Source organism: Mustela putorius, unplaced genomic scaffold (assembly GCF_011764305.1).
Source record: "Mustela putorius furo isolate JIRA1106 unplaced genomic scaffold, ASM1176430v1.1 tig00003853_pilon_pilon_pilon, whole genome shotgun sequence".
In the NCBI taxonomy this organism is placed as follows: Eukaryota; Metazoa; Chordata; class Mammalia; order Carnivora; family Mustelidae; genus Mustela; species Mustela putorius.
Window position 1 is genome coordinate 43161428 of NW_025422005.1, and position 27951 is coordinate 43189378.

At 38.2% G+C, this 27951-nt stretch overlaps 1 protein-coding gene and 1 pseudogene across 4 annotated transcripts; both read right to left on the bottom strand.

Moving 5' to 3' along the window:
• Positions 1 to 205: 205 nt before the first annotated feature.
• On the bottom strand, positions 206 to 27949 carry TMEM59 (transmembrane protein 59). Of its 4 annotated transcripts, none has more exons than XM_004751585.3 (9): positions 27638 to 27949; positions 24252 to 24284; positions 23137 to 23242; positions 20844 to 20938; positions 18252 to 18404; positions 16399 to 16480; positions 15470 to 15554; positions 11848 to 11956; positions 206 to 849 (listed from the first exon to the last, which is right to left on the bottom strand). In XM_004751585.3, the coding sequence occupies exons 1-9, from the start codon at positions 27824 to 27826 to the stop codon at positions 694 to 696; spliced, it is 1008 nt and encodes a 335-aa protein (XP_004751642.1). In that variant the 5' UTR covers positions 27827 to 27949; the 3' UTR covers positions 206 to 693. The 4 variants fall into 4 exon arrangements, with proteins under 4 accessions (XP_004751642.1, XP_012911075.1, XP_004751643.1 ...); XM_013055621.2 differs by having other exon boundaries at positions 15470 to 15551; positions 27638 to 27944; XM_004751586.3 differs by lacking the exon at positions 24252 to 24284 and having other exon boundaries at positions 27638 to 27936.
• Positions 5305 to 7370, bottom strand: LOC106005658 (annotated as a pseudogene).
• Positions 27950 to 27951: the final 2 nt, after the last annotated feature.

The following is a 27951-nucleotide window of genomic DNA, read 5'->3' on the forward strand; positions in this document are numbered from 1 at the left end:
AAGACTCATCCAACAAAAATCTGATAGCCTACACATACAACATACAACGCACTTTTTGGAGGGTCATCTTCGCTTCAGTTTGTTCTCTGACCATCCTGTTACATAGCAATAGACAGAACATTTCAAAATTCTTTTCTGGTTGGGTAGGGGGGAAAGGAACAATCTGGAAAATCGGGAGTATATTAACTCAAATTTCAGCACATAATTATTCAAATAAAATTTTAATGATTTCAGTCAATACAACTGAAAGTGTAGTGTCATTAAAGGGCATTTCCTGCTAAATTTCAAAATACACATTGTGGGCCATTTCTCAGCAAAAGCATCAAATCCTATCGAGTATTGAGTTTATTAATTAAGGTGACAGACAGTATTATGGCAGGAGGTGGGGAAGAGCAATGATCAGCTCACAGAATTTGGCTAAGAAAGAAAACAAACAAAAACAATGTAAATAATAAAACAGCTACAGATATTAGTAAAATAAAAATGCAATCCCAAATATCCGTCTCTTAAATTACTAGACAAGAAATTACAGATAAAGTTACAGCAAATACAGTCTTCACAGATTTGGGTAACTTTATTTGCATTTTATAGTGATTTTTTAAGACCTATCCAATGAAACCATCTTTAGAAGCTCTATGAGGAATGAAAATTTAGATGTCTATTACCCTTACTTTAAAAAAAAAAAAAAAAAGCTTAAATTTCTGAATGAGCAAGATTCACTTTTGTAGGTAGAGGCCCTGCTTCTTCGTGGTCTTCAGCTTTAGATCTAACAACCACAAGAGAAGAAGACGGGTATCTGTTTAGCTTTTGTTCATTCACAAATTCCAAGTCACCATAAATACTCAGCTTCTGCAAAAGAAAATCAATGCACATTAACAATTTGAATAGTTAAGAACCTCTATGTGTATGTCTTCAAATAACAATTTAATCTACAGGTATTTGGTAAAACAAAAAAAAAAATTCTATACAGACATTTCAAGAATGAAGAATACTTTTACTCAGTGTTACTGATACATGATTCAGCTCCCAACGGATGGCCAAAGAAAACTTTTCCACATGTCCCAACTTAAAATACTTAGAAATATAATAACTAAGTATCAAGAATAAACTCAGGTTTAAATGGAGTTAGTGTGGGCCAACCAAGAACACTAATGCAGGATGTTTGATGTGTTAGGTGATCAATTCCTTTAAGATCCTTAGCTCTCTGAACAAGTGATCAAATGATTTGGGCTAAGTTTTGACTTAACACACTGGAAAAAGATATTTCAAAAGGCTATGAGTAGAACAAAAAATATACATGAAACACTTCAACAACAGATATAAGTCTCTTCATAAATACATAAAAGCTCCTCAAATTATTTCTATCATATCTAAGAAAATACTACAACAGAAGGATGAAAACATAAAACAGAATCAAGGTAAATAGCATAAAACTTCCTCAAGTATAACAGTAATGTCTAACATCTTTTGAAAGTAGGTCTACTTGGATTAGGTCTATCTCCCAAAGGCCAAAAAGCAAAGTGAAAAGTTTTTACTAGGGAATAGGTAGATTTCATTAACTCACAAAGCAACAAATCTCTGAATCTATCAATTAAAAACTGAAGTGCTGACATGATTGACAGAGGTAAAAACTACCTAGAAGTACTTGATATTGGAAAAGTATTTTTTCAAAGATGCTGAATAAAGAGCACTTTCAAGAGATTAAGTATCTACCAGTACCACTACATGCTACAACACAGATGAACCCTCACCACATCATACGAAGTACAAAGGGTCATGAGAGACCACATTTTGGGTATCTTTGGCTCAGGGTGGTAGTGGTGGTCCTTGGGAGGCAGTGGGAGTGACTACGACTGAGTACGAGCTTTCTTTTTGGTGTAAAGAAAATGTTCTAAAAGTGCTTGTCGTGATGGATGCTGACTCAAACACGTTTCAGATGTGGTCTGCTGCCAATTTTTCTTTTCTTTTCTTTTTTTTTTTTTTAAAGATTTTGTTTATTTATTTGTCAGAGACAGACAGAGGGAGAGAGAGCGAGTGAGCACAGGCAGACAGAGAGGCAGGCAGAGGCAGAGGGAGAAGCAGGCTCCCTGCCGATCAAGGAGCCCGATGCGGGACTCGATCCCAGAACCCTGGGATCATGACCTGAGCTGAAGGCAGCTGCTTAACCAACTGAGCCACCCAGGCGTCCCTGCTGCCAATTTTTCAAGCCAACAACTATTCTGCAACAAAGAGGCAGCCCAGTACCTTATACTTTCCCAGTAAGGGAATATCTTTCAGACAAATTCAGCGGTTGATGGATTGGACATAAATCTGATATAACGTGGCCTCCTTAAAACTCAGAATTAGCATGTGATCATTTGCTCTGGGACAATGGGCAAGAAAAACTTTCGGAAATTTACCTAAAAGCATTTAAAGACCTTTGAACCGCAACCGGGAACTGTTGTATAATTTCAAACACTGACATGGAAGAAGCTATCTAGAGCAGGAAAAAAGTGTAAAATGTGTGCAGAGAAATGAATGGGAGCATTTGGATAATCTGTAGTATGTATACCGATTTTGTGTCTATTCTGCATTCTCAAATTACCAATTAATAACAAGGGTACAACAGAGATTTTCAATAATATTAACTTTGTAAGTTACCACCCAAGCATCCTTTATGAAAAAAATTATTTAAGAAAGTGCTCCAGCAAAAGTAGTTCAAGAAAGCAAAACACACAGAATACAAGAAACAGAAGCAGCTGAGATGACTTAGAAAATGGGAAAAAGGCTAGCAACAAAAGAAAAAAGATTCCATTAAGCAGAGATAGTTGCAAGATTCTCTTGAGAAAATTTTAAGTAATTCAGGATCTATTTGCTTGAATGTGACTCTATTCATCACTGTATCTGGTTCTGTTTTGAATATTTACATAATCATAATGCTGTAAATGCTGGTTATTGGCTTTTAATTATTCAAGTCAACCTGTAGCAAAGCACTGAATTATATATACAGAAGAACTAACATCTGCATTTTATTGTCAAGGGTCATAATAACTAATGAAAATTAAGATCAAGAGTATGAGAAGAGGGAAGGAAAGGAAGTAATAAGGAGTCAATTGAAATTTATAAAGTGATCACTAAAAGTCTACAAAATTTACATTATAAAAACCAGAATGTGCAGAGATGAAGGTGATGTGGGAAACAGTATGAGCGAACCAAGCTCCTCATCCTTCAGTAGGAAGACCTTAGATAATGTCTAAAGTTGATAAAACAAAAAACAGAAGATAAAATTAAAATGTGGTAATTAGAAAAATTGCTTAAACTACTAACTGGTTTACCTGAGAAGTGAAGAAAAAGAAGACAATTAAGGAACATGTGTTACTTTTATTTTTTAAAGATTATTTATTTATTTGACAGAGAGAGAGAGAGAGCAACAGCAAGAGAGGGAACACAAGAAGGGGGAGTGGGAGAGGGAGAAGCAGGCTTCCTGCTGAGCAGGGAGCCTGATGAGGGGCTTGATCCCAGGACCCTAGGATTGTTGCCTGAGCCAAAGGCAGATGCTTAACGACTGAGCCACTCAGGTACCCCACACGTATTACTTTTAAAAGTTAAAAAATTAGTAAATATGTATTTGGGCTTTAAGCCTAGTTCTGCCACTAACCAGTTAAATGATCTTAGATAGGCTGCTTAAATCTCTAAAACTCAGTTTCTTAACAGAATTTGGATTTGAAAACCGTGGAAAGTATGTTGTTTTCTAATTTTCTGACTCTTTTAGCAGACTTAATACTTCTGAACAGCAAGGTTCTTGGTCTTTTTTTTTTTTTTAAGAAAAGGAAATAATGCTTATTACAATTTAAGACATATTCACCCTACTTCCTGAGTCTTGGGAACCTTTGTCATTTCACTTTGTTCCACCTTGATCATCATAATCTCAATTTTATCTCTTGTCCCTGAACACAGCCTGGCACATAGTAAGTTATTCACATATGTGACCATCAGTTATTCAACGTATGGGATTTACTAATGTGAATGTTATTAGGAACCTTCCAAAACCCTTCTTTTTTATTTGTATAAAACTGCGTCTTCTTTATTTCACATACTTTAATTCCGAACAAAATGAATAAAAACCCCACAATACACATCCAAACCCAATGTCAGATGTTCAAGGCCCTTGTGTTCTGACTTAGAAAGACAGAAGGAAAAAAACCCACTTGGAATCAGCAGAGGGAACCAGGTGGGCCAGGGCCACCGAAGGCCACTGGGGAAGCCATGGGGACACTATACAGAAGGCACAAGGTCTGTAGGTAGAAACTCCTAATCTACTTGTTTCACAAGAAAGGTATCCTCATCACCCTCAAGTGGGAGGATCTCATCAGGAAGAGCAGTGCTGGGTTTCTGTGCTGTCACTTCATCTGTATCAATGCCCAAGGCCTAATTTGACTATGAGGCAGATGCCGCTGGAGTAGGTCTGGGGATCCTCAAGTGATAAGTCAGAAGAGAGAAGTGTAGTTTCAAACACCAACATCACCAGGTCCTTGACAACCTCATCATTCTTGTTGACCTCTGCCTTCTGCTGCTGTGTCTCCACAATGGGGCGGGCAAGGGTGAGCTCCAGGGGCTTTCTGGCCATCCTGCAGCTCATTGTCGAGTTATCCCAAAGTGCCTGGGCTTTCCCAATCTCCTGTATTAGCTGTCCAAGGTTAGGTGCTAGTTAGTGCAGCAGAGTGAAGACCTAAGTCCACTGGAAATTGTCACCCTTTTTTTTTTTTTTTAAAGATTTATTTATTTGATAGAGAGAGAGAGAGAAAATTCTCAAGCAAACTCCCTTATGCAGGCTCAATCCCAGTACCCTGAGGCCATGACCTGAGCCAAAATCAAGAGTTGGATGATTAACTGACTGAGCCACCCAGGTGCCCAGAAATGGTCACCTTCTTATCTAAGATTTCTTTCATGTATTTGCAGATGTTTTCATACTTGGCATTGCTCTCCTCCATTTTCTTCTTTTCGTCTTCATTCTTAGGTAGCTCCACGCTCTCCCATCTAACAGAGACCAGACTCTTCACATCGAACTCCTTGCGATGCTACATGCAGTACCTGTCAATAGGGCTCGGTCCTCTAAACTACCCTGAAGCCCTGCTTCTGCATCTGGTCATCAAGAACAGAGGTGACGGGCACCTGGGTGGCTCAATGGGTTAAAGCCTCTGCCTTCAGCTCAGGTCATGGTCCTAGGGTCCTGGGATCGAGCCCTGCATCGGGCTCTCTGCTCGACGGGGAGCCTGCTTCCTCCCCTCTCTCTGCCTATCTCCTCTGCCTACTTGTAATCTCTGTCTGTCAAATAAATAAATAAAAATCTTAAAAAAAAAAAAAAAGAAGAACAGAGGTAACAACGCGCTCCTTGCTCCCACCAGTGACGTAACAGATGGACTTCTGGGTCTCCTTCATGAGAGACAAGTCCTCTCCTCTCCTCTCTGACATAAAGGAGATGTGACAGTATAGCAACTCAGAGAGGTGTTGCCAGTTAGTCAAGTCCTCATGGGTTCCAAGCTTTTAAATTTTTAGAGATTGCCTCATATAATTTTTTATATAGTTCTTGTCTTCTGCCAGCTCAAAGAGCTCAAGGTACATGCTCACAGTATTTTTGCAAATGACCTTAGAGATTTTGCTCTGTTGCTCAGGCAATGTCCAGGGGTAGATCCTCAGAGTCAATGACAGCCATGGAAGAAGCTGAGATACTTTCATGTCAGCTCATCACAGCTGTCCATGAAGAACACACAGCATACTGAGTTTGATACTGTTCTTTTTATTCTTGTTCTCAAAATCAAAAGGAGCCCAAGAGGGAATGAATAGCAATGCTCTAAATTCCAACTCACCTTCTAGAGATAAGTGCTTGACTACCAAGTGGTCTTCCCAGTTATTGGTAAGACTCTTGTAGAACTCTCCATATTATTCCTGGGTGATGTCATTGGAGTCTCTGGTCCAAATGGCCTAGTCTTGTTCAGTTCTTCCTGATAAATACATTTCTCCTTTATCTTCTTTCTTCTCTTTCTGTTGTCCTTCCTTCTATCATCCTCCTCATCTGAGCCCACATATTCTGTCTTGGGTTTCTCATTATCTTTCTCTTCTTCTTTCTCACCTTTCTCTTCCTCTGCCTTATCAATGATTTCTTTCTTTTATTCTTTCTCCAAATAAAGGGTGATGGGATAACCTATGAACTGTGAGTGCTTCTTGACCACTTCTTTGACCAGCCTCTCCCAAGTACTCTTGAAGGTGGAGGACCACTTGGGCAGCCCAGCCAATGGGCTCACCATGGCCCACATGCATAGTGCAGGAGCCCCAGCAGAAGACTCTCAGGCATACTGCTCATTATCACCATGCTTTGTGATCACAGTCACTTTTTCTGCCACCAGGGAGGTAGAATAACAGCCAACACCAAACTGTCCAGTCATGGAGAGGTCTGCACCAGCCTAAAGAGACTCCATAAATGTTTTAATACCTGACTTGGCAACGGTTCCCAAATTATTTTCATCCCAAATTTGCATCCCAAATTACTTATGAGGTCATCTTTGGTTATGTAAAGGACTGTATCGACCAGAGTCAGGGTGTACTCCTAGGGGTTGGGAATGTCAGTGTTCAGTTTTTAACACTGTCCAACTTGGAAGGGTCTGTCAGGCTCTGATAGAGAATCTTGTCTAAGACATCAGAAGAATTACTGATCAATTCCCAAAGGAAAACTTCCTTGTTGGAACAGAAGGCATTGGTGACAAGAAATATAAACTGGACAATTTATGCCTAGAAGGTAAGTCTCCACTTCCTGCTCTCTTCATGGTGCACTTGCTCAGGCACTGCGAGGGAGAGGAGCTGCAACCACTAGAGACCAGGGCGGGCAGGGACTATGTCCAGCTCATGCTGAAACCAGGCTGCACGGGAGTTGCTCAAGAGAACTAAAACCCTTTTTAACTGACCACGTGAAATCAGAGGCTCACGATCTTGATAAATAAGAAAAAAAGCACAGATGATGAGATAACACCGAGGAAGCATCTATATCATCGCCTGTTACAATAGCATATTCTGCCTCATCTTCAGGAAGAAATATCCAATATGGCTGCATCCTGTTCTCACATGTCAAGTCTGAGCTGCCCGATGAAGACTATTACGAATGACAACTCTTTATCCTAAATAGATAGCTCAAGAAGACCAAGTGTCATCCCATAAAGCTTCAAAAATGACATCAAAGAGTCATTTTGATGAAAAAGTACAGAAAAGAGAATAAGCCTTTATAAGTCAAGTCACTCGAAAATGAAACTGTTTTAAAATCAGCCAAAGAGGGGCGCCTGGGTGGCTCAGGGGTTAAAGTCTCTGCCTTTGGCTCGGGTCATGATCCTGGAGTCCTGGGATTGAGCCCTGCATTGGGCTCTCTGCTAGGTGGGGAGCCTGCTTCCTCCTCTCTCTCTGCCTGCCTCTCTGCCTACTTCTGATCTCTATCTGGCAGGTGAGTAAATAAAATCTTTAAAAAAAAAAAAAAAAGAAAGAAAGAAAGAAAAAAGACTATAAAATCAGCCAAAGAGATGAAATTCTTTGCCACCTTTTCCTGGACATTACAATCAAATGATATATGGTGAGTACTTACTATGTGCAAAAAGCAGGCTAAAAGGAATTATTACAGAGCTTTCCTAAATAAGAAAAACAAAGCTGCTCATATGTTTCTAGGATCACACTCCGGATCTTTATCACCACCATTTTAAACTTTGTAGTGACTGGAAAAGAAACTTGTTCTATTTCATGTTTGAGCTCCCAAATACCAGGTCAGTACTGAAGAGACACACATTCTCTCAGCAGGCTCATGATTTCCTACAAACACACAGGATCATATATGTAAGTAATGTAACAAAATATAAATAACATTGCTCACACCTGAATCATACCTGTTAAAACTTAAAATGAAGTCTCATGTTACTAAGGAAAGGGGTAAAAAATAATTTATGTTTCAATGATAAAATCAATGAAAATGTTTACAAAAGTGAAAAATAGGTGGATTTTAGCCAAGAAAACTGCATAGCTTTTGCAATGCTAAGTTTTCAGCTATTTTTACAGTAAACAGAGGAAAAAAGTACCAGGGACAGAGTATTTATACTGCAATATATTTTGAAACAAAGAACAAAATATTAGTATGTATTAAAATTATTTATGCTGAAAAAAAAATACACTAAAATGGAAACACTACTCAGTTGGTTAAGCATCCAAGACTCTTGGTTTTGGCTCAGGTCATGATCTCTCAGTTGTGGGATTGAGCCTCGTGTAGGGCTCTGCACTCAACAGGAGTCTACCTCAGATTCTCTCTCCTTCTCTCTCCCTTCATTCTCTCTCTCTCGAATAAATAAAATCTTAAAAAAAAAAAAACAATGGAAATACTATAATAGTTCTGGATGATGAGTGATTTTTTTCTTTATGTGTACTTTAAGTGTACTTCTACAGTAAGTACACAGAATTTTTATAATTAAAAAACAGCAGTTGAAACAACATTATTACCCAGCAAGAGGGGGTTTCACATAGAAAATAAAGCCTAAAAGCAGTGAATCTAAGGGGCTGTTTTCCATACATTTTCCCAGAAAACATATCTCCTTAGAAAAGTACAGGCCTTTTGAGGATGCAGCCATAATTTTGATTATTAAGGATATGTAGCAGAGGGCACTTGGGTGGCTCAGTGGGTTAAAGCCTCTGCCTTCGGCTCAGGTCATGATCCCAGGGTCCTGGGATCGAGCCCCGCATCAGGCTCTCTGCTCAGCAGGGACCCTGCTTCCTCCTCTCTCTCTGCCTACTTGAGATCTCTGTGTTAAATAAATAAAATCTTAAAAAAAAAAAAAGGATATGTAGCAGAGTTCTAGAGAGGGGCAAGATATCTAGGGGAGATATCTTGGGGAAATATAACAGCTGCCATCAGGACACCATGTGTAGTGCTGATGCTTTAAGTTTTATGATCACAGGCTCTAAGCTATATGTGGGAACAGTGAGGTGTTTCCCCAAAGAACTTAAAAAATAGGAGATAATTTCTCACAGAAGTAAACCTATACAATCAAAACAAAATTTAGAGCAGTGACAACATCTGAAGGAAGAGAAAATCAAGAATCATCTGAAAGGAAGGGAAAGATCCCCAGGTCTGTAAGATATAATGGGAAGAGGTCATTTCCATTAAGTTGAGTAAGGAGATAAGAGGAAAAACCATGAAATGCCCATAACTGTTTGGATAAGAGAAATTTGAGGACCCTGGCTCAAAACATGAACCACATGGTCCAGCTGGTATCTATCTTCCTAGTGTCAAAGAGGGCACATAGGAGATCAGCTCCTGAATGAAATACATAATCAACTCTCCTATTTAGGATTTCAAGCTAATTAAAGAGACTTCAGCATACTACTGGCTTTGGAGTAAGAATACCTAGGTAAGTGATACTGGGGCAATTGTACACCCTCTTTTGTAGATTTCGTATCTGGAAAATGGGGATAATAACAGAGTCATCTCACAAGTTACTGAAAGACTGAATGTGCTAATCAGGTAAAACACTCAGAACAGTGCCTGGGAGAAAGTGCTTGACATCAATCAGTTGGCCTGGGGACCAGGATTCAGGTTGTGGTGGATTGACGTAAATTCCACCTGAGGCCGGTCAGCCAGTCCTTCCTGACAATAACTGGACCAATCTCTATAGAGTCTTTCTTTGACAAGGGGGTACCTGGGGTGTAAGGAAAAGGAACTGTGCTGATACAAAAAGGAAGGAATGAAGTACCACAGGATGGGTGGGGGTCAATAAGGCTTTATTAATATGAGGATATAGAGAGCACAGGGCAGCTCTCTATAAAAGGAAGTAACAGGCAAAGACATGCCCATGTAAGATAAGTAATTTTAGTTTTATCAGGAACAACAAAAAATATAGGTATCAAAACTAAACAAGAACACAAGTAGATAATGCAGCAAGAGTCTGTTATCTGTATATTCATATCATAAATAGATGAATTCTATAGAAATTTACTTATTCTCTAATACTTCTCACAATTCAAAGTTCTTCCCAATCCTGTCTAACTTTATCCATTTGATTTCCTAATGAAGTTCTTCTCATCAATTCCTTACAGTCCTTCCTTGATAGCTTATTCTCTTTTTTTTTTCCCCCAAGAAGAGAGTAAAAGAGAGCACAAGCATGGAGGGGAGTCAGGAAGAACAGAGGGAGAGAATCTTTTTAAAATATATTTTATTTATTTATTTGACAGAGATTACAAGTAGGCAGAGAGGCAGGCAGAGAGAGAGAAGGAAGCAGGCTCCCCGCAGAGCAGAGAGCCCGATGCGGGGCTCGATCCCAGGACCCTGGGATCATGATTCGAGCCGAAGGCAGAGGCTTTAACCCACTGAGCCACCCAGGCGCCCCAGAGGGAGAGAATCTTAAGCAGGCTCCACATCCAGCACGGAGTCTGACTTGGGGCTCGATCTCATGACCCCAAGATCATGACCTGAGCTGAAATCAAGAGTTGGAAGCTTAACCGACTGAGCCACCCAGGCACCCCACCTGATAGCTTATTCTTGTCTGTAATTGGGAAAATTATCCACTCTCCTCTCTCTGCTATTCCATGCCTTACTACCCATTTTTCGAAATTCAGAGCAAGACCCTCATTATCCAAAAGCCCTTCCTGATAATATGAGCACACAGACTCTGCTTTCCTTAACACTTTATGCATTTATTATTTGTGCCACCTTATCAGCCACAGGAAAGAGTATAGAGGAAAAGGACAGGAGTTGCAAGTCAAAAGACATGAGCTGAATTCCAGTCTCAATACTTTCACAGCTGTGCAAAGCCAGGAAGTCACCTGGATGAAGTAAGCCTATTTACTCATCTCTAAAGTGAATGACAAAACCTGCTCTAGAGTATTGCTGGATATGGAAGATACATGAAAATATTTTATAAAGTTTAAAGAACTCTATAAATGTTAGTGACCAACGTTATCCTGTTCCAGTTTCTAGCTGCTTAGATCACATAGCATCTTAATAAAAAACATGAAATATATTATCATAATCATTACCCATATGTAAACTTTACTTTAAAAAGCTATCTTTAAACCCTATGAAGATAAGACTATTGTTCAAGCACCATGCTAGGCACATGCTAACTATCTGTTAGTAGATTCTATTTTAATTTCTTTCCTTTCTTCTTTTAAATATTTTCCCATTACACTTTGGAAGCACAAGAAAACAAAAGTTTATTTCAGTTGGATTTGATGTCCATACACATTATTATCCTCTATTTAGTTACACAAATAACTTTCTTTTCTTGAAAGCTAAGCTGAGTCACCAAATTATAGCCTTTTCCCAACACAAAAATCCTTTACATGGTTAGGTTTCTTGGGCCAGTTAAATTTTAATTACCAAAGGAAGTCACAAGAGTTTTCCATCTCTCTTGGAGTTAGATATCAGCACATATTAACTCAAAAATCAAATACTCCAGCCTTGTTGCTCCTAAAGCAGCAATTACTCCTTGACATTTGTGGCAATTAATTTAAAATTCTAAGTAGTTTTACAAGTCTTTCTTCTCACAGATCACTTTAGAAACTGGTGTCAACAGGTTCTTTTCAGGCTCAGAAAACCAGCGAGTGAGAAACACCTTACTCAAACCAGCCAACATATTCGGCACTCCAGTAGTTAGTGTCACAGAAAACTGGTGACAGTCATTCTCATTCTGCAAACCTGCCATTTTCCATGTGTGATTAAAACCACCTAATTTTCTCTCATTCCATTAGTAGAGAGGCCTTGTTTTTCCAGTTAACAAATTAGGCATTTAAAATGGCAAATCACACAGTTCAGTGTTCAAATGGCCAAAGGGCTTGGGTTAAATTTACCTCAGAGGGAACATACTGCTCCACAGCCGTAGCAACGGTCGCACAACAGATCCAGAGCAATACCATCACCGAGAGGACAAGAGTCGTGGTTAAAATCCACCCAGAGTTACTGAAAAATAGGTAGTCATGTTAAAGTTTCGTAATATAAAACAACAAATTCTTAATAATGAAAGTCATCAACCTTATGCATTTACTTTAATAACACAAATAAACCTTCACGTGTACTACCTTTAAAGCTATTTTAAAAACTTACTCAGAAATGGAAATATCATAATAGCTTTTATATTAGGGTCTTCCATTTCTCAAGTTTCTGTAACATGGCTATCACTTCTATAATTTAAAAAAAATCAGATATACTGGCTTTTTGCTAAATATGTAAAAGTAAAGCAAATTATTATCAGTTATTTTTTAATTACTAAATGAGATAATGTAAATCAAATGTCCTATAAATTGTATGCTGCTATTCATATGTCATACATATTTTGCAAGGCACTATAGTGAAACTTGCTTTAAGAAAACCCAGTATTTCAAAGATTTAAGGTATAGAACAGATACATTATGAAATGATCATTTATTTTATAAAAAGATTCACAACAGGCTTCTAGAAGTTAGCTTCCCCAGAATACTTCAAACAACTAATATGCTAAGATCTACTTACATTTCAATTTATAAGAGCACATCTATTATGAGGCATTCTGTACCCATTCTAGCATATCTTAGTAAAGAAATAGTTATATTTTTCTTACATTTAAAACATCATAAAGTCAGTGTCAACAGGTTCTTTTCAGGCTCAGAAAACCAGGGAGGTTACAAAGATTAGCAACTAGAGTTTTTCCCATAATCTCCCAAAAAACCTATTTTTTGTCTAACTATAGGTTAAGATTTAAAGAATAGGAAAAAGTCAAGCTATTTTTAAATCTTTAATAGTCCAGTTCTGAAAAACTGTGGCAATTACTGCAGGTAGTCTGATTTTCACATCTGCGTTCATCCAATACTACCTCATAGAAGGTCTATACTTACCACCATAACCCACTCACTTGATGGTTTGCCAACATTTGAACATGCTAAGGAAAAGGTATGCACAGTCATTATTTGTCTCCCAGCAAAAGAGGTAGACAATGGAAAATGCACTGCATCTAAAAACAGGGAACGCCTATATGATGCTTTAAGTATTCCAATTCAGAAAGAGAGCAAAAAAATATTTTTAATGAAAAAAACACCCACTTTATATATTCCAGCCCTAACCCAAATACTAAGGAATTTCCATGAAATAAGAAGGATATATTTGACATTTGGATTCCAGTAACAACTAGTTAAGCCAGAAAACTGGGGCTCACTTTGGAGTCCATCTGTTTCTTCCACTTCCACAACAAAACAATCCTATGGTTCTCAACTGTCTCCGTTACCTCTTGTTCCCTTTGTCCCTCACCCAGATTCATAGCTGTTTGCAAGATTCACCAAACTCTCCAACCGATCTTCTATCCTTTGCATGGACCCCTTGTCCCAATACTTAGATATGATTACTTTCCTGCTCCTATCTAGCTCCTGTCCACCTAGTTTGGTCTCTGATTCTCCTGACTCTCCATACACATTTCTATACCTCATATATTTAGTAGGAAGCCAGCATAGCTGAAAAAAAATTTAAAGAAATCTGCTACAACTGACAAAAATCTCTGGTCATTATTTAAGACTTCCGTCTATGCCCTCTGTCAATCTTCCCTTTGAAGGAATACTCTGTACTACGTATGAGAGGAATGTATGATATAGAATAATCATCTCTGCTTGTTCATGTTTTCCATGTTTGTCTCTACCATGCTAGACTTGAGAACTCCAGAGAGGCAGACACTGAACATCTTTCTTTAGGTTCCAAGTCCCTGAAACAGTTCCTGGCATATAAGAGACTCTCTGAAAAGAAGTGTAAGTGAAAAAATGAGTTGTCCTCAAATTCCACTGTGGAAGTTAAGGGTATCTCTGTAACAGCTATGTACACAATAAAAAGCACTGCAGTTAAGAGTCAAAAGACCAGATTCCACTGTTGGCTAGGTGATCTCGCATGTCACCATGAAGAACTCATGACCCTACAGGAAATAGACACCTATGGCAGAACAGGATAAGCAAAAGATGCAGCATTTAAAAAGCTAGGTTTGAACTTTGATGTAGTGGATCTATAATCTTATGGGTGGGCAATTCACTTCTGACCCACCTACTTATCACAGGGTACTTTTCTAAGAGTCAAATGAGCTCAATGAAGGGAAAAAGCATTGAAAAAAAAGTTATTTTTTGCTAAAATGTAAAATGCTATTATAATTCCTGTTTGTACACAGAAACTTCTAGGCGTTAAAGCTCTAGTTAAAAAGTTAGCTATTTCCTAAAGTAACCATTTACAAAATTACTTTTAAAATCTTAGATTTAAAAGAACATAATATAATGGCAAAGTGCTAAAGGATATAAGTCAACAATAAGCTGCCAGGTAGTACAGCACTGAGAATAAACTGTAACTCAAGATTAAGTGATTACTTAGGTTTCATGAGACCATCAAACTGCCAAAAATCCTAAATACCCCAGAGAGAAAGATTATGCTGCCAAGATTTAGAAAGGAAAGGAAGGGAAAATTTAAAGTTAAACCCTCATTTTCTTACCCAGTCTTTAAAGCCTTTGTTTGGTAAAAGGAATTAATTTTGCCAAAATAATGCTGCTGACACCTGATAAAACCTGTCAAGAAACTCTTCCTTTCTTCTTTTTTTTTTTTTTTTTAAAAGATTTTTAGTTATTTGAGAAAGAGAGAGAGAGCACAAGTAGACGGAGCAGCAGGCAGAGGGAGAGAGGGAGAAGCAGACTCCCCGGAAACTATTTCTAGTGTAAGAATGTACAGGAGGCAGGTGGTCTGGACTACTGCAGCATTACACCTGCAAGCACACACACTGTAAGGGCATTTGTTTACCATCCCTACTCAAACACTTGGCTTGTATCTGATGCGGTAAAGAATTATCAGTAAGTGCTGTGGGCCACTGCCTTTCTGTTTTTGTTTTTTTTTTTTTGGAGGGGTGAGTGGGGGGCGTCCATAGGAGGAGAGCTCATATCAGAACTCTTTGGAGGAGGAGAAGCATACATATTTTAATAAAACCCCCCTCACTCTCAGAAGGCTTGATATTCCTTCCTAGGAGGGTATAATGTACCCGTTACCGCTGTCATCTTTAAGGATCCCTGATACAGAGCTGACATTCCTCAGGACAGAATACAAAGCTCTCCTTAATCTATACCCCTTACCTACCCTCCCTACTCTCCCCACGAAGATTAAAAACAAAAATCCAACTCCAAAGTATTCAGACATACTTTAAAGCTTAATTTAAACAACTGAAGAAGCATATTTCTTAACATAAATCAGGGCATCTTAACAAGAATGCTTCTGTACTGTGAAAGAAACTATCTACTTGGGTTTTATTATAGTAGTATGTACTACCTTTTAAGCAAACTAAAATATACAAGTTGGTAGGAAAAATGTAAACAATATTTTTTTGTTTTTGAGCAGCTAATATAATTTTAAAACAATAAAAAGGAATGCATCTGTCTGATACAAGCCAGATTTTATCACCTATACTTATAAATAAACAGGAATACATACAGAGACAGACATCTTAAAAAGCCATCACTTTCTCCATCTTCAAGATAGTTCCTATGTGTTTGTGAACTTCTCATTTGCAGATCTGCTGAAATAACAAGGTACAATTTATGATATCCTGTATCCCAAAAACTGGTCTCAAAACTACCCCTAGATAGATAGGCTCTATAGATACCCAGTTGCTTTTATAAGTGTAATCTGATACCCTGATAAGGAATGCAAGTTCCTCTAGCATGTTAACAACCAAATAGATATTCTACCACATTATGGATTTCCTATTTTATTTTCAAATTCTTGTTGACATTGCTGCTTTCTGCTTAATAACGTTCTGTTTAATTTCAATCTAATCACAAAATAATTAGAAAGTTAATGAAATCAGTATCTAAAGTAAGGTATGAACTAGCACAGCTAGTTCTAAGCTAATCTAGCTAGTTCACAGCTAATCTAAGCTCAGCTTTAGATTGATGTTTTACATTCCTACAAGTTAAAATTTATTTCTAGCATGGAAGTAAAAATAGAACAAGAACTCACACTTTTGGGATAGTTTCACTATTTGGTTAGCATATCGGAAATGTGAGAATACCTCATTAGTCTATAGTCAAATATCCTTCAAAGCAAGCTACATGTTTTTAGAATATTGATTCTCAAAGCATGGTCCCCTAACCAGTAGTATCAACAAAATCTGGAAATTGTTAGAAATGCAAATTTTCAGGTCCCATCTCAGATCCAGTAAACTGGAAACTTTGGAAGTAAGGGTCAGAAATCTGTTTTAACAAGCTCTCCAGATCCTAATGCACTCTAAAGTTTGAGAACCACTGTTTAGAAATAATTTGTTCAATTTCTATTAGTGTAAGAACAATCATACAACCAATCCCAGACCACAACCAGATTTGCCCATGTTGTTATCCCAAGCTACTTGAAATGAAACTTACAGGACATTTTGCTTAGCGATGATTCTTTCAAATTTGTAGGCTCCGGCTCCAACTGTGGTGCATACTGGATTTCTGGCTTAGACTAAAATGATAATGAAAGCAATTAAGCCATTTGTACTTCTTATTGCTTTTCTCAGTAACAAGTTCTATAACACATCATCTGTATAAACATTCAAATTGAGAAAAAGTAACAGAAGTCTGGTATAAAAAAAAAAACACATTAGCCACAATATATTTTAATTGCACTTCCTAAACATCAGATCCAGTGCCTTGCAAAGAAACAGACAGATTTCTGGCATCGTCAAGTATTTAGTCAGTTTAACTCTCTGACAACATTAAAAAAAAAATTAAAAAACAGGGACAAATTATAACATACTGCATTAAATAGCATACCCTGCAAAAATGAATTCTAATTCTAGCAGACTGCCAAAATCTGGGGCTAAACACCTATTATCTCTATTTTTCTCATCTGAAACATTCCATTCTTCCCTAAGTATGAGTAATTCACACACTACAGCTAAATACTCCGTACTTCACATCTTCCATATAGCACAGACCCTCTGGAGCAGGGGTTTCTCCAGGCTAGTTGCACTCAAGTTAATACAAAGAGAGAAACAAAGCTAATCTCACATATAATTAGGAATAAATGAGGGGTCCACCCTGAGATTGAACTTAAGCTTTAGGCTAATTAGCTTTAGGACACAGAAATTATGAATTTAAAGAGGAAAATCCTTCTGTGTGTTACTTATTACCAAGGTATATATAGACGACCTAAGACTCAGGGTAGTACTAAGAATCACATACTTGCCTTACAGTGAGCCATTCTATTAGCAATAATAATTAAAAGGTTTACTTTAATTATTACTTAAGAGAAAGTGCCACAACATAGTTTGTGGTACATTTGAGGAATTTAACTACCAAATTAAAAGGAAGATAGCATGATAGGGTGGGATATGAGCCTGGGAATGAAAGTTACCTGAGTCTGAAGCCTAATTCTGTTACTTACTGGCAGGGTGACCTCAAAAAGTTAGACTCTTGGTTTCCTTATCAATAAAAGAGGGATAATACAACCTCAGGAAGGTGTTTGAAGATTTGAGACAAGATATGTAAACACCTAGTGCCTAAGAACCTTTAAGAAAAGAAGTTATTATCATCACATCACATGGTCAATAATGAGGTAGGAGAAAAGTTACTTCTCGAGGGGGGCAAATATGCTTTCTCAACAAGCTTTTTTTTTTTTTTTTTTTTAAGATTTTATTTATTTAGTCAGAGAGAGAGAGAGAGAGCAAGAGTGAGCACAGGCAGACAGAGAGGCAGGCAGAATCAGAGGGAGAAGCAGGCTCCCCGTGGAGCAAGGAGCCCGATGTGGGACTCGATCCCAGGACGCTGGGATCATGACCTGAGCCGAAGGCAGCTGCTTAACCAACTGAGCCACCCAGGCATCCCTCTCAACAAGCTCTTATAAGAGTTATGAAGAAAAGCACTGCAAAAAAACTAAAAATTATGTCATAGAGCTCTTTCATATGTGATTTATATATTCATGTCATTATTTATAGTCAAAGTACATTCATTACTTTTATCTTTCATATTTAGAGGTTTCATTTTATCAATTTAACCACTATAAAATTTAGAAGACTCAAAGTTCTTATTAGATAAGGAAAAACAGGCTTGAGATAGGCTTCTGATGGGCAGAAGGAAGTCACACTGTGTCTTGATGCCCAATGTTTTAATGTAGGCCAAATCAGTAATTATTATTTGATGATGTATATCGCTCTATGCCAAGACATTCATTTAAAACATGTACACTTAACTATTGTCAGCATTTAAATGAATCTATGAAGTACAGTTATTACCTGGAATATAACTATTTTTCCATCATCAGCCTGAAGATAAAAAGTCCATGAAGAGGTTATAAAGCTCTGAGCAGAGTCCATCATGTCACTCCAGAAAGACCTTACCAGAGTTAAAGGGAAGAGTAGATGCATTTTTGGCATCAGAGACATGAGCTTTAAAAAAAAAAAAAAAAAAAAGTTAAATCATGAGAAATCTATTATTTTTATAGATTTATATTCAAGAGAGCAAACTTAATCAGCATTCCCCAAATCTTGGGAGAGGTAAAAAAGGTTAAGTGATTCTACCACAATAACTAGCATTAAACTCTTAGTTTCCTACACAAATAAACTGTGATAAAGCTTAAGATCCAGGCTACTATAATTTGCCACCAAACACATTTATAAACTACCTGTCACCTCTATCAGAATAACAAACTTTTGAATCAGATTTTGAATCTTCAAAATTGTGAAGACTCTTAAGATTTGATTAATTTAGGATTAGCAAGGCCTCAAGAGGTTGAAGGGGGAGGGACAAATTATACTCTCCTCATCTTTAATGCTTTTATGTAAATATATCATGCTATAATGAACATCAGTGGAAAAGGGGAAGGAAAAAAACTCAAACAAAAAGAATATATACGTCAAATGTGAGACATCTGATAGCAGGGCAGGGTGAGGGGAGTACTTATGGGCTGAATATATATAGTAAACTACTGATTTTAACATTAATGGATATCATGTCTCCCCAATTCTGACCTTTTCATTTACTTAGCAGCAGTAGGCCTCTCTAGAGCACAAGTATGGGATACCATGTGCTGCACTATAGGGATGGCTATGGTTCTGCTATATTTCAAAAGAGAGGCATTATGGAATAAGAGATCAGATTATAGAATCAAAAGATCTATATTCATGATTCTATTTTCCCACTAACAGCTGTGAGATTTTTCATTGATTAATTCAGCAAACAGGTATTCACTGAGATTATATATTTCAGGAGACCAGGGACCACATGTATTTTATTCATTGACATATACCTGTGTTTAATCGTGTAATCTATATAGGACAGAGGTTAAAAATAGGGTAATACGTATGTATAAAGAAAGCCACCTAACCCAAACCAGGATGAGAAGGGGTTAAGAAGGCTTCACAAAAGAAATGACACCTGCCCTGAATCAAGGGGATTCAATAAAACGATGGGGAGTAGAAGGAACAAAACCATGAAATAACTCATCATATAAAAATTAAGAACTACTCAGTATGTATACAACGAAGAGAAAAAAATGGTTCTTAAAAATTAGAAAACACGTTTAACATTACTCATAAGAAAACACAAATTTAAAATATATTAAAAGTGGAACATTGTCAGGAGAAGAAGGAAAGTGGGTATGGGTTTCTTTTTGGGGTGATAAAAATGCTTGGAATTAGATAGTGATGATGGTTGCACAGCTTTGTGAACATACTAACAACTACTGAATTGAATACTTCACAAGGGTGAATTTTATACCATGTGAATTACATCTCAATTTTAAAAATTGGTACAAATTCCAGAGAGGATAATTTTGCTCTACTTCTCAAAATTAAAATACAGATACCTCTTGCTCAGCAATTGTACTGTGATTCTACTCTATAGATATAAATGTGCAAAGTATGCAACATCACTTATAAATGAAAAAGATTAGAAACAACCAACATCTCCAAAAAAGAGACTGCTTAAGTAAATTACGATTCATCCACACAGTGGATTGTACAATGAAAAACAGAATGAATTGACATTATTTATGTATACTTGTATTTTAAAAAAGGAGTACATACATCTTTGTATATGCATAAAATACATCTGTCTTGGTAACCCTGGGTACATTAAGAGGAAAACTGAATGGCCAGGAGATACAGGAGTAGGAGATTTTTCACTATATACTCTTTTTACCTTCTGAGTTCTATACCATGTAGCTGTACTTCCTCTACAAAAGTTAATAAATTAACAAACTTTATCCAGAATGTCTGGAGTATAGAGTATGGGGGGTGGGGAAAAGAGATGACCTAAGAGAGGTAATCAGGAGTCAGCCCATGATAAGTGGTTTGCACTTAACCCTGTATGTAATGGCGGGGCGGGGGGGGGGGCGCAGCTCCTAAAGTATATAAGAGAGGAGAATGACATGATGAGATTTCCATTTAGAAGATAAATATCTGAACACATACTGAAGGATGGACTAGAGGGGGGTGAAGTGGAAAAATAGTTTGCAAGTTTAGTAATACAGCTGAGAAAGGATGATGATCTAAGTTCAGGCAACAGCAGCTGGGATGAAAAAAAAATGACTGTCAACTACTGATTCTCTGAGCCTCAGTTTTTTCATATGCAAAATGGGGATATTATCATCACTGGACCGAGAGAAAATACGAAAGAGATTATGGATATGAACGTAACTTTCAACAGCAAAGCATTATACAAAAGTAATTATGCAACTGACTTTTCTATCTGCAAACATTTAATTTGTTTGCTGAAAACTAATTATGAAATATAACACTAAAACAGTATCTAGTGGGCGATAAACATTTCAATACAAATCAGTGCAATTTAAGCAGGCAATTCTGAAAGGCAGTATTGTTTCGTACTTGTTCTTGTCTCAGTTCAGCGAATGGCAGCTGATTCTGGCAACCAAGATGGCAAGCATATTGCTCATCAGATTGGGAATATGCTTCTGTACATGCTGTAAGAGAAAAACAGTCAAATTACAAGGAAAAAGAGAGAGAGAGACGGAGGAGAAAGAGGGAAGGAAAGAAAAAGGGAAAGGATAGAAAAGAAGGGATTTGGCATTTTGTAAAAAAAAAAATTTCTTATACTTAAAAAGCATTTCATAGATATGAATTTTCAAATTCAATAATAGTAGCAAATTTATTATTTTAATAAACCTCGCATCTCCTACCTCCCACACATCAGATGTTTCCAGTATAAATCTACTGATTACACACTCAGGCTCAGGCTAGATGATGACGGTCAAAATAAGGGGATCCTCATCACTAAGGATTGCAAAGTGGAAAAAACACTGGTCTGGCATCCTGAAGTTTTGGCTTCATACACATTTGGTTGTGTATGTGACCTGGGCTGTGCTGTTCAACCTCTTCAACTGTTGATTTCTCTATGTTTAAAATGGGAATACCATGCTTCATGGAGTAGAACAAAACAATGTATTTTAGTGATTTACACCGATCTGTGACATTACCTTTAAGATTTGGATGAGAATCAAGGGTATTTGCATGCCAAAGAAAAATCCAACAAAGCAATCAGTTTTAACACCCTAAATTCTGAGAACCTGAACTTAGAAAATGTCCTATAGCAGGATTCTAAAGTTGAAATGGGTGCACACCTTCTTCATTTAGTTCAGCAGAGCCAGTTCCTTCTTATGATATAGAACACTTTACCACTGTAACAATTTTTTCTTTTTTCTTTCCGACCCAGTCACGTATTTGTAATCTACTTCTCCAAGGTGCTAGATAATAAACTGAACAGCATTATGCACATATAAAGATGGCCAGTTACGAGACTGAGCCCTTAAAAAATAACGTCATGATATCAAGGAGACTAGATAGGAGTCCTGGCATAGTGGTGGGGACAAAGGCACCTCCTGCTATACTGAATAAGCAGCATAATGTAATGAATGGAGAGAATTCCACTATAGTTTCTTTAAAAAGTTAAATGTCAATTTTGTCTTGATTACAGGTTTCTTTTATTAAACACATCTCTTTCACCAAAAGGTAAGAACAGTGTTTTAAGAGATGACAGACTCTGGTTACTTTTATCAGCATGACCCACAAAGAATACACTATTAAATAGTGAGTCAAAGGCCTGATTCAGTTAAAAAAAAAAAAAAAACCCAAAAAACGCTGAGCTAAATCAACTGGCCTATGATTGAAAGGCTTAAGAAAATTATACTATCCACTGAAAAGGTAGCGATAAATTATGAGAAGGGTAATTACTACTGCATTTAAACCGAATGCCTGGTTACACAAATGTGTCCTACCCACAGTACCAAATAAACATTGGCTCAACAAAGAGAAGCAGCCCCCACTTTTCAGAAGTTCATACCTATTTTTGCTAACCAAAAGAAATCCAAAGAGGATTCATGCTTTTATGAAAAAGAAGGCGAAAACTTTAAAGTTCAGCATTTGCTCTGCAGTGAGCCATTACAGAGGCAGCCCGCGCTCCTCAGCAGCAAGGGCAGCACCACCAAGCTTCTTCTCTGGGAACTGTGCTGGGCAGGCAAGCTACCATAGCTTTGACAGTGTCTGTGAGATTCTGTGTTTTATCTTGATTTACTTTGAGCCTCTTAGCAAGATGTGTCCTAAGGTACCAGAAAAGCCTAAGAAAGCTTATTTTTTGGGTCTGAGAACACTCAAAAAATTTTCCATGTAAAGTAATGGTAATTGCTTCTTTATGCTATGCCATTTTGGCTTAGGAAAGGTTTCACAGGAATGCTCTACTTTCATATAGCAGGGAAACCTATAGATGAAATTTAAAGGCCATGAAATCTGGGGTGCCTGAGTGGCTCAGTGGGTTAAAACCTCTGCCTTCAGCTCAGGTCATGATTTCAGGGTCCTGGGATTGAGCCCTGCATGGGGCTCTCTGCTCAGCAGGGAGTCTGCTTTCCCCATCCCCTTTCTGCCTGCCTCTTTGCCTACTTGTGATTTCTGTCTGTCAAATAAATAAAATCTTAAAAAAAAAAAAAAACAGTCCATGAAATTTCTGGCAGCAGCTGATAAAATTGTAACCTCGTAATAACTAGAGATTAGTTTAAACTAGAAATTAGTTTAAACAATATGCTTGTCATCTTATGAGGAAAATACATAAGAAGCGTAACACAACCCAAAAAACTGCAATGCTATATATACTGTTAGCATAGGATCTTACCAGATTCACATTCCATTTTGGTCCGATTTAAATCAATTCCATCATCCACAAACTGACAAATTGAAAACAGCCTGCAACCTCTCTGACATGCGTACAGCTCCTCTTCCTAGGGAGTTCAAGAAGAAGGAGGATTACCAAAAAAATAATCTTTTTCCCTTGGGGGGGAAAAAAGGTCAAAAAGAAAACACAGTTAGTAGGGTTTATTATAAAATGTCCAATAAAAGTTTATAACTGAAAGCAAGAAATACGATAGGAGCCAGGTAATACCCAAGACCTTTGCCATATAAAGAGGTTTTAGTTTCTTATTTTAAAAGTGATACCCAAGAAAGAAGCTTAGTGGGAAAAGACAAAACAAAACAAAAAAACCCAAACCCTTTTCCCATATTCCAAGATTACATGTTGTGGGAAAAATTTGAAAATAAAAATAACAGTGACATAATCAGAACTTTAACAGAAGTAGAAATGAGTAAGCAAAGACCTCAGGATGAATGGCATCCCTCTGCCACATAAGTATTTATACAATTCATCTGGCTTCTCAGGAAAAAGTATCCTAACTAGCTTCACATGGCAAATAGTTCCATAAAGGCCCCACAAACTGAGGCATACATCTATAAAAATGCTTTCATGAAAGGCGTTTTTAAACTTGGCTTACTTTAACTGAACACACAAACAAGAGCAACAGTGCAGTGTATGGGAAAGTCCTCTGGAATCACCCAGACCTGGATTAAAACTGTTCTGGTGAGTGACGCTGCACAAGTGACTCTACCTATCTAAATCTCGGTTTTCTCATCGTGAAGGGGAAATAGCTATGAAGTATCTCCAAAGCCCTCAGTAATGCTAGAACATAGCTATTCCTCGTATAGTGCCTGGGACACAGATGGTGCTCAATAAATGGTAGTAGTGTTAATCACGGTAATAGATTTTTTTAAAAAACAGAAAACAACAGTTACAGGCATCATTGTCTATTTATGGGAGCTCAGGATAGGATTCTTCATTACGGGAAAATGTTAACTGCTTAATAAGACTAATAACCATGTCTTCAACAGGCTTTTGTTAGATGAAATACACAGTACTCAACACAAACCAGTACATGTGGGGGAGCCCCCTCAACTTACTGTGTGATCCACTGTGTACAAATTGGCGGGCACCTAGTAAGGAGGGAAACAGCATGTGCATATACCAGTTAGCAATCCATGGAAGAGAAAGGTATGCATTTCTTTCCAGCAGAAGGATCAGTGAGATGTATTCAGCAGCAACAACCCATTCAGAGGAGATGGCTGCAGTCTGACATTAAACAAGTGTTATGAATTCTGAAGCTAGAGTGTTTTTGGACTTTAATTCTAGCTGCATTTATTGTATTTGGAGCATCACATATCTCCTTATACTGCACAGAGGAAGCTTGAGCTCATTAGTATGAGCTCTATTGCACGCCATTTCATTTTCAGGTAGGTTTTCTTTTCTTAAACCAAGCCAATAAGCCCTCCAACCCCATTTCCAAAAGAGAGTATGGCATGCTGCAAAGAGCCTAGGTCCAGGAATCAGTCCTGCTTTAAAGCTCAGCTGCACAACTTGTCCTGTACAATCTTGGCAAAGTGACAATCTCTCTCAGCCTCAGTTTCCTTGGTTGTAAGATGGGGACAATACTCTTATATCAATCTTGATTACGATAAGGATTATACACTTTATATCCACAAATGAATATTATGTTATACTATCTAATAAATAGGCATAATAATAATGTATTTAATGAGCACCCACAATGTGCCAGACAGCATGGTAACACTTGAGGTTATTATACAATGTCCAACCCAGAGTAGGGGCTCAACTGGTAGCTATTAAGAATCATATCCTTATTCCAACTAAGTGTCTCATGTACTAGATAATATTACTATTTTAAGTAAATATTTCATGCTCTATGTATCTCAAATGATTGGCAAGCTTATATTAAATGTATCTCCTCTGATTTAGAGCACAAGGAAATGGTGCTCCCCACCAAACTATATGCCAGCTAAAGGGACTTCAATGATACCATTTATAGAATATATGCATTTGCTTTCCCAGAACTGGTTTTATGTGCTAAGAGTGCCACATACTTTACCTTTAATCCTCACACGAGCTCTGTAAGGTGTGAGGTGTTGTTGTTGTTTTTTACTACAGTTGACAAAATGAAGTCTCGAGAGGTTAAGTGATCAGCAAAGATACACAGAGAGTAAAAGTGAAGCTGGGAATGGAACCCAGGCTTGTATGGTTCCAGAGCCCACACTCTTTAAAAATGACCAGGTTGGTTCTAATTAGCTTTGTTGTTAAAATAACACATGTCTCTTGTATTTGAATCCAGACAAATTATGCAATTGCGTTTTTGAGGAAAGCTAAATGGTAACTATAATGGAATTTTGAAATAACCACTTACTAACAGCTATTCTACTTTCTTGCAACAAATAATTCATTCTGAAAAAGAGCCATTAAAATGAGATTTCTATCTTCCAGTTGCAAATACCAGACGAAAGGTTACTTGAGCTTGTAAATTCATCTAATTTCTTGTAACACACACTGCTTTTTCCTGACTGCAAAGCACAGTAACTTGGAGGGCCAAAAGAAATCAGTGAAATAAGTAAACGAAGTCAACACAACTTTATTAATAGAAGGCAGCACAGTATAGCCAGTTTTAGGACTGCATTCCTACCACTCCACTACCTCTTAGTTATGTGACCTTAGGCAAGTCACTTAACCTTTCAGAGTCTCCACTGTAAAATCCTACTTTGCATGGTAGTGACAATAAGGGACAATGAGTATAAATCTCTCATCAAACTGGAGAACAGAGAGTAGACAGTTAATAAATTTTAAGTCCATCTAACATACAGGAAGCCAAATGACTTCCAAGTTCCTGGGGAGAACAGCTTTAATGAATAAGCAAAGATGACTAACAGATAGCATATCAATTGTTAAAAACTGTTAAATAGTGGATGTTTAAAAAGTGCCTGAAGTTTCCAGAAACGTTTATATTATTTAGTTATTCTCCCAGCATCCCGACTCATACTACAAGTTTGCTAGGAAAATCTCAAAAAAGGAAAAAAAAACACAACCAAACACTAGAAGGAAACAAAACAAGCCTCCATTCAATGTCAGGCCAAATAAATCTTAATGAGTTTCATCATACAATCTTCTTAATGATGACAGATTTATAAGTAGAGAACACAGTAATGTGTTTAGGGCAATACACATTGATTGAAATCTGGATGTCAGAATCTCTCATTTCTTTCTCCTGATTGTTATAATTTGTGTCTGACTGAAAATTTCAGGATAATCAATATCCTACACTTTTTCTTGAAAATTGATAAACCCCATGCAATGTAAAATCCTGCAGTAAACAGGCATATAGGAAGTGAAAGCATTTAGAGCTTTTCATTTCAAAGACCTGAAAACATTTGCCAATAAGGAACATCCTAAAGTTCACTGGCCTTTTCCTCGTGGTTCCATTGTAGTCTGAGAGCACAAAGAGGGCTAGTCACACGGTTAAGCCAACAGCACAGAGATGAAGGAAATACAAGGAGGAAAAGACCAGTAACAACAGCAAAAGCTCTTACCAAAAAAGCCAGTGGGGGGAAGGAAGCATATATCCAAATTACATATGGGAAAGGGTGGGGAGTCACCACACAATTTAGAATGTGGAGTAAACAGAGTTCCTAAGCTGGGGGTAAAAAAAACCAAACTTGAGAAGCAGAATGGAATTAAAGGAAAGGCATCAACCGCAGGCGAATGAGAAGTGAAAGCAGGGTTACTCCCTTCGGTAAACTGGGACCCTGACCTCCCACCGGCAGTCTCATTTCTATACCCGCGCCACGAATTCCTTCTGTCTTCTGCACTGAACGGTTAAGTTCTTTGAACGCAGAAACCCAACTGCTTCTTCTCTAAGCCACCCCAAGCCCTAGTGGCAGCGTCTCGCACACAGTAATTCAAGACAGGCGGAAAGCCCTTCCTGTGCGTCTCACAACTACTAGGTCTGACTTAATATATTTCATACCACGGTGTAATTGTCTGCTTCTCTGACTCCCACAACAGCGTGTGCGCTCCCGGCCCAGAGAGGCGCTCGGTAAACACGGGTTATAAACTAACCTTTTGTGGGCTTGCATATCGCTCCTACCCCCCACCATCCCTGACACCCCTCGAACGTGAAGACCCTGCATTAATCCTCTATATCCTCTTCCCCATCGGAGTGCTCGTCTTCCCTGCCACCCCGCAAGCTGCCCGAGAAAATGGGTCACGTCTCGCTCATCTCTGCGTCCCCAGTCTATTATAGGGTCGATGCAGCACAAACTTCCGGTAATTACAGCACGAGAGGGGTGCTGGTAGAATTACGGAGGAAAACAGGAGCTACACAGGTGGGAGACAGCAGTTGAAGGGTGTGGATTCGACACCCAGGTTCCCAAGCCGACACAAGTGCGAGAGAGCGGAAAGATGGGCTGCCAAGGGAGGGTCGTAGCGGGGTTCGGACGGGACCTACCTTGGGGTAGGTATGCAAGGGGAAGGTCAACTGACAGGCCCGGTGACAAGACGCCGTATCACCCAAAATCGAGTCAAACGCTTCAGCCGAAGCGGTCCCCGAGCCTCCGGCCAGGGCCATGGTCAGCAGCAGCAGCGGCGGGAGCCCTAGCTGGGCCCTGACCCAGAGGCTCCCCTTCGGTGCCGCCATTTTGTTTCCCTCTGTCACAGCAGCTCAGCTTGTTGCTGTTTTCTTTTCAGGGTTTCCTCTGCCTTCCGGGGCCAGCCCCTTCCCCGCCCCTCAGGCCGCAGCTTCCGCCTCCGCCGTCTCCTCAG

Excerpts from the sequence above, each read along its gene's own strand:
- TMEM59 (XM_004751585.3), bottom strand. The coding sequence starts at position 27,826 with ATGGCGGCACCGAAGGGGAGCCTCTGGGTCAGGGCCCAGCTAGGGCTC. Across the intron at positions 24,285-27,637 it reads CCTTGCATACCTACCCCAAG|GTGCCCGCCAATTTGTACAC; the intron begins GTAGGTCCCGTC and ends CCTCCTTACTAG. Across the intron at positions 11,957-15,469 it reads TTTTTAAGATGTCTGTCTCT|TAACTCTGGGTGGATTTTAA; the intron begins GTATGTATTCCT and ends CCTATTTTTCAG.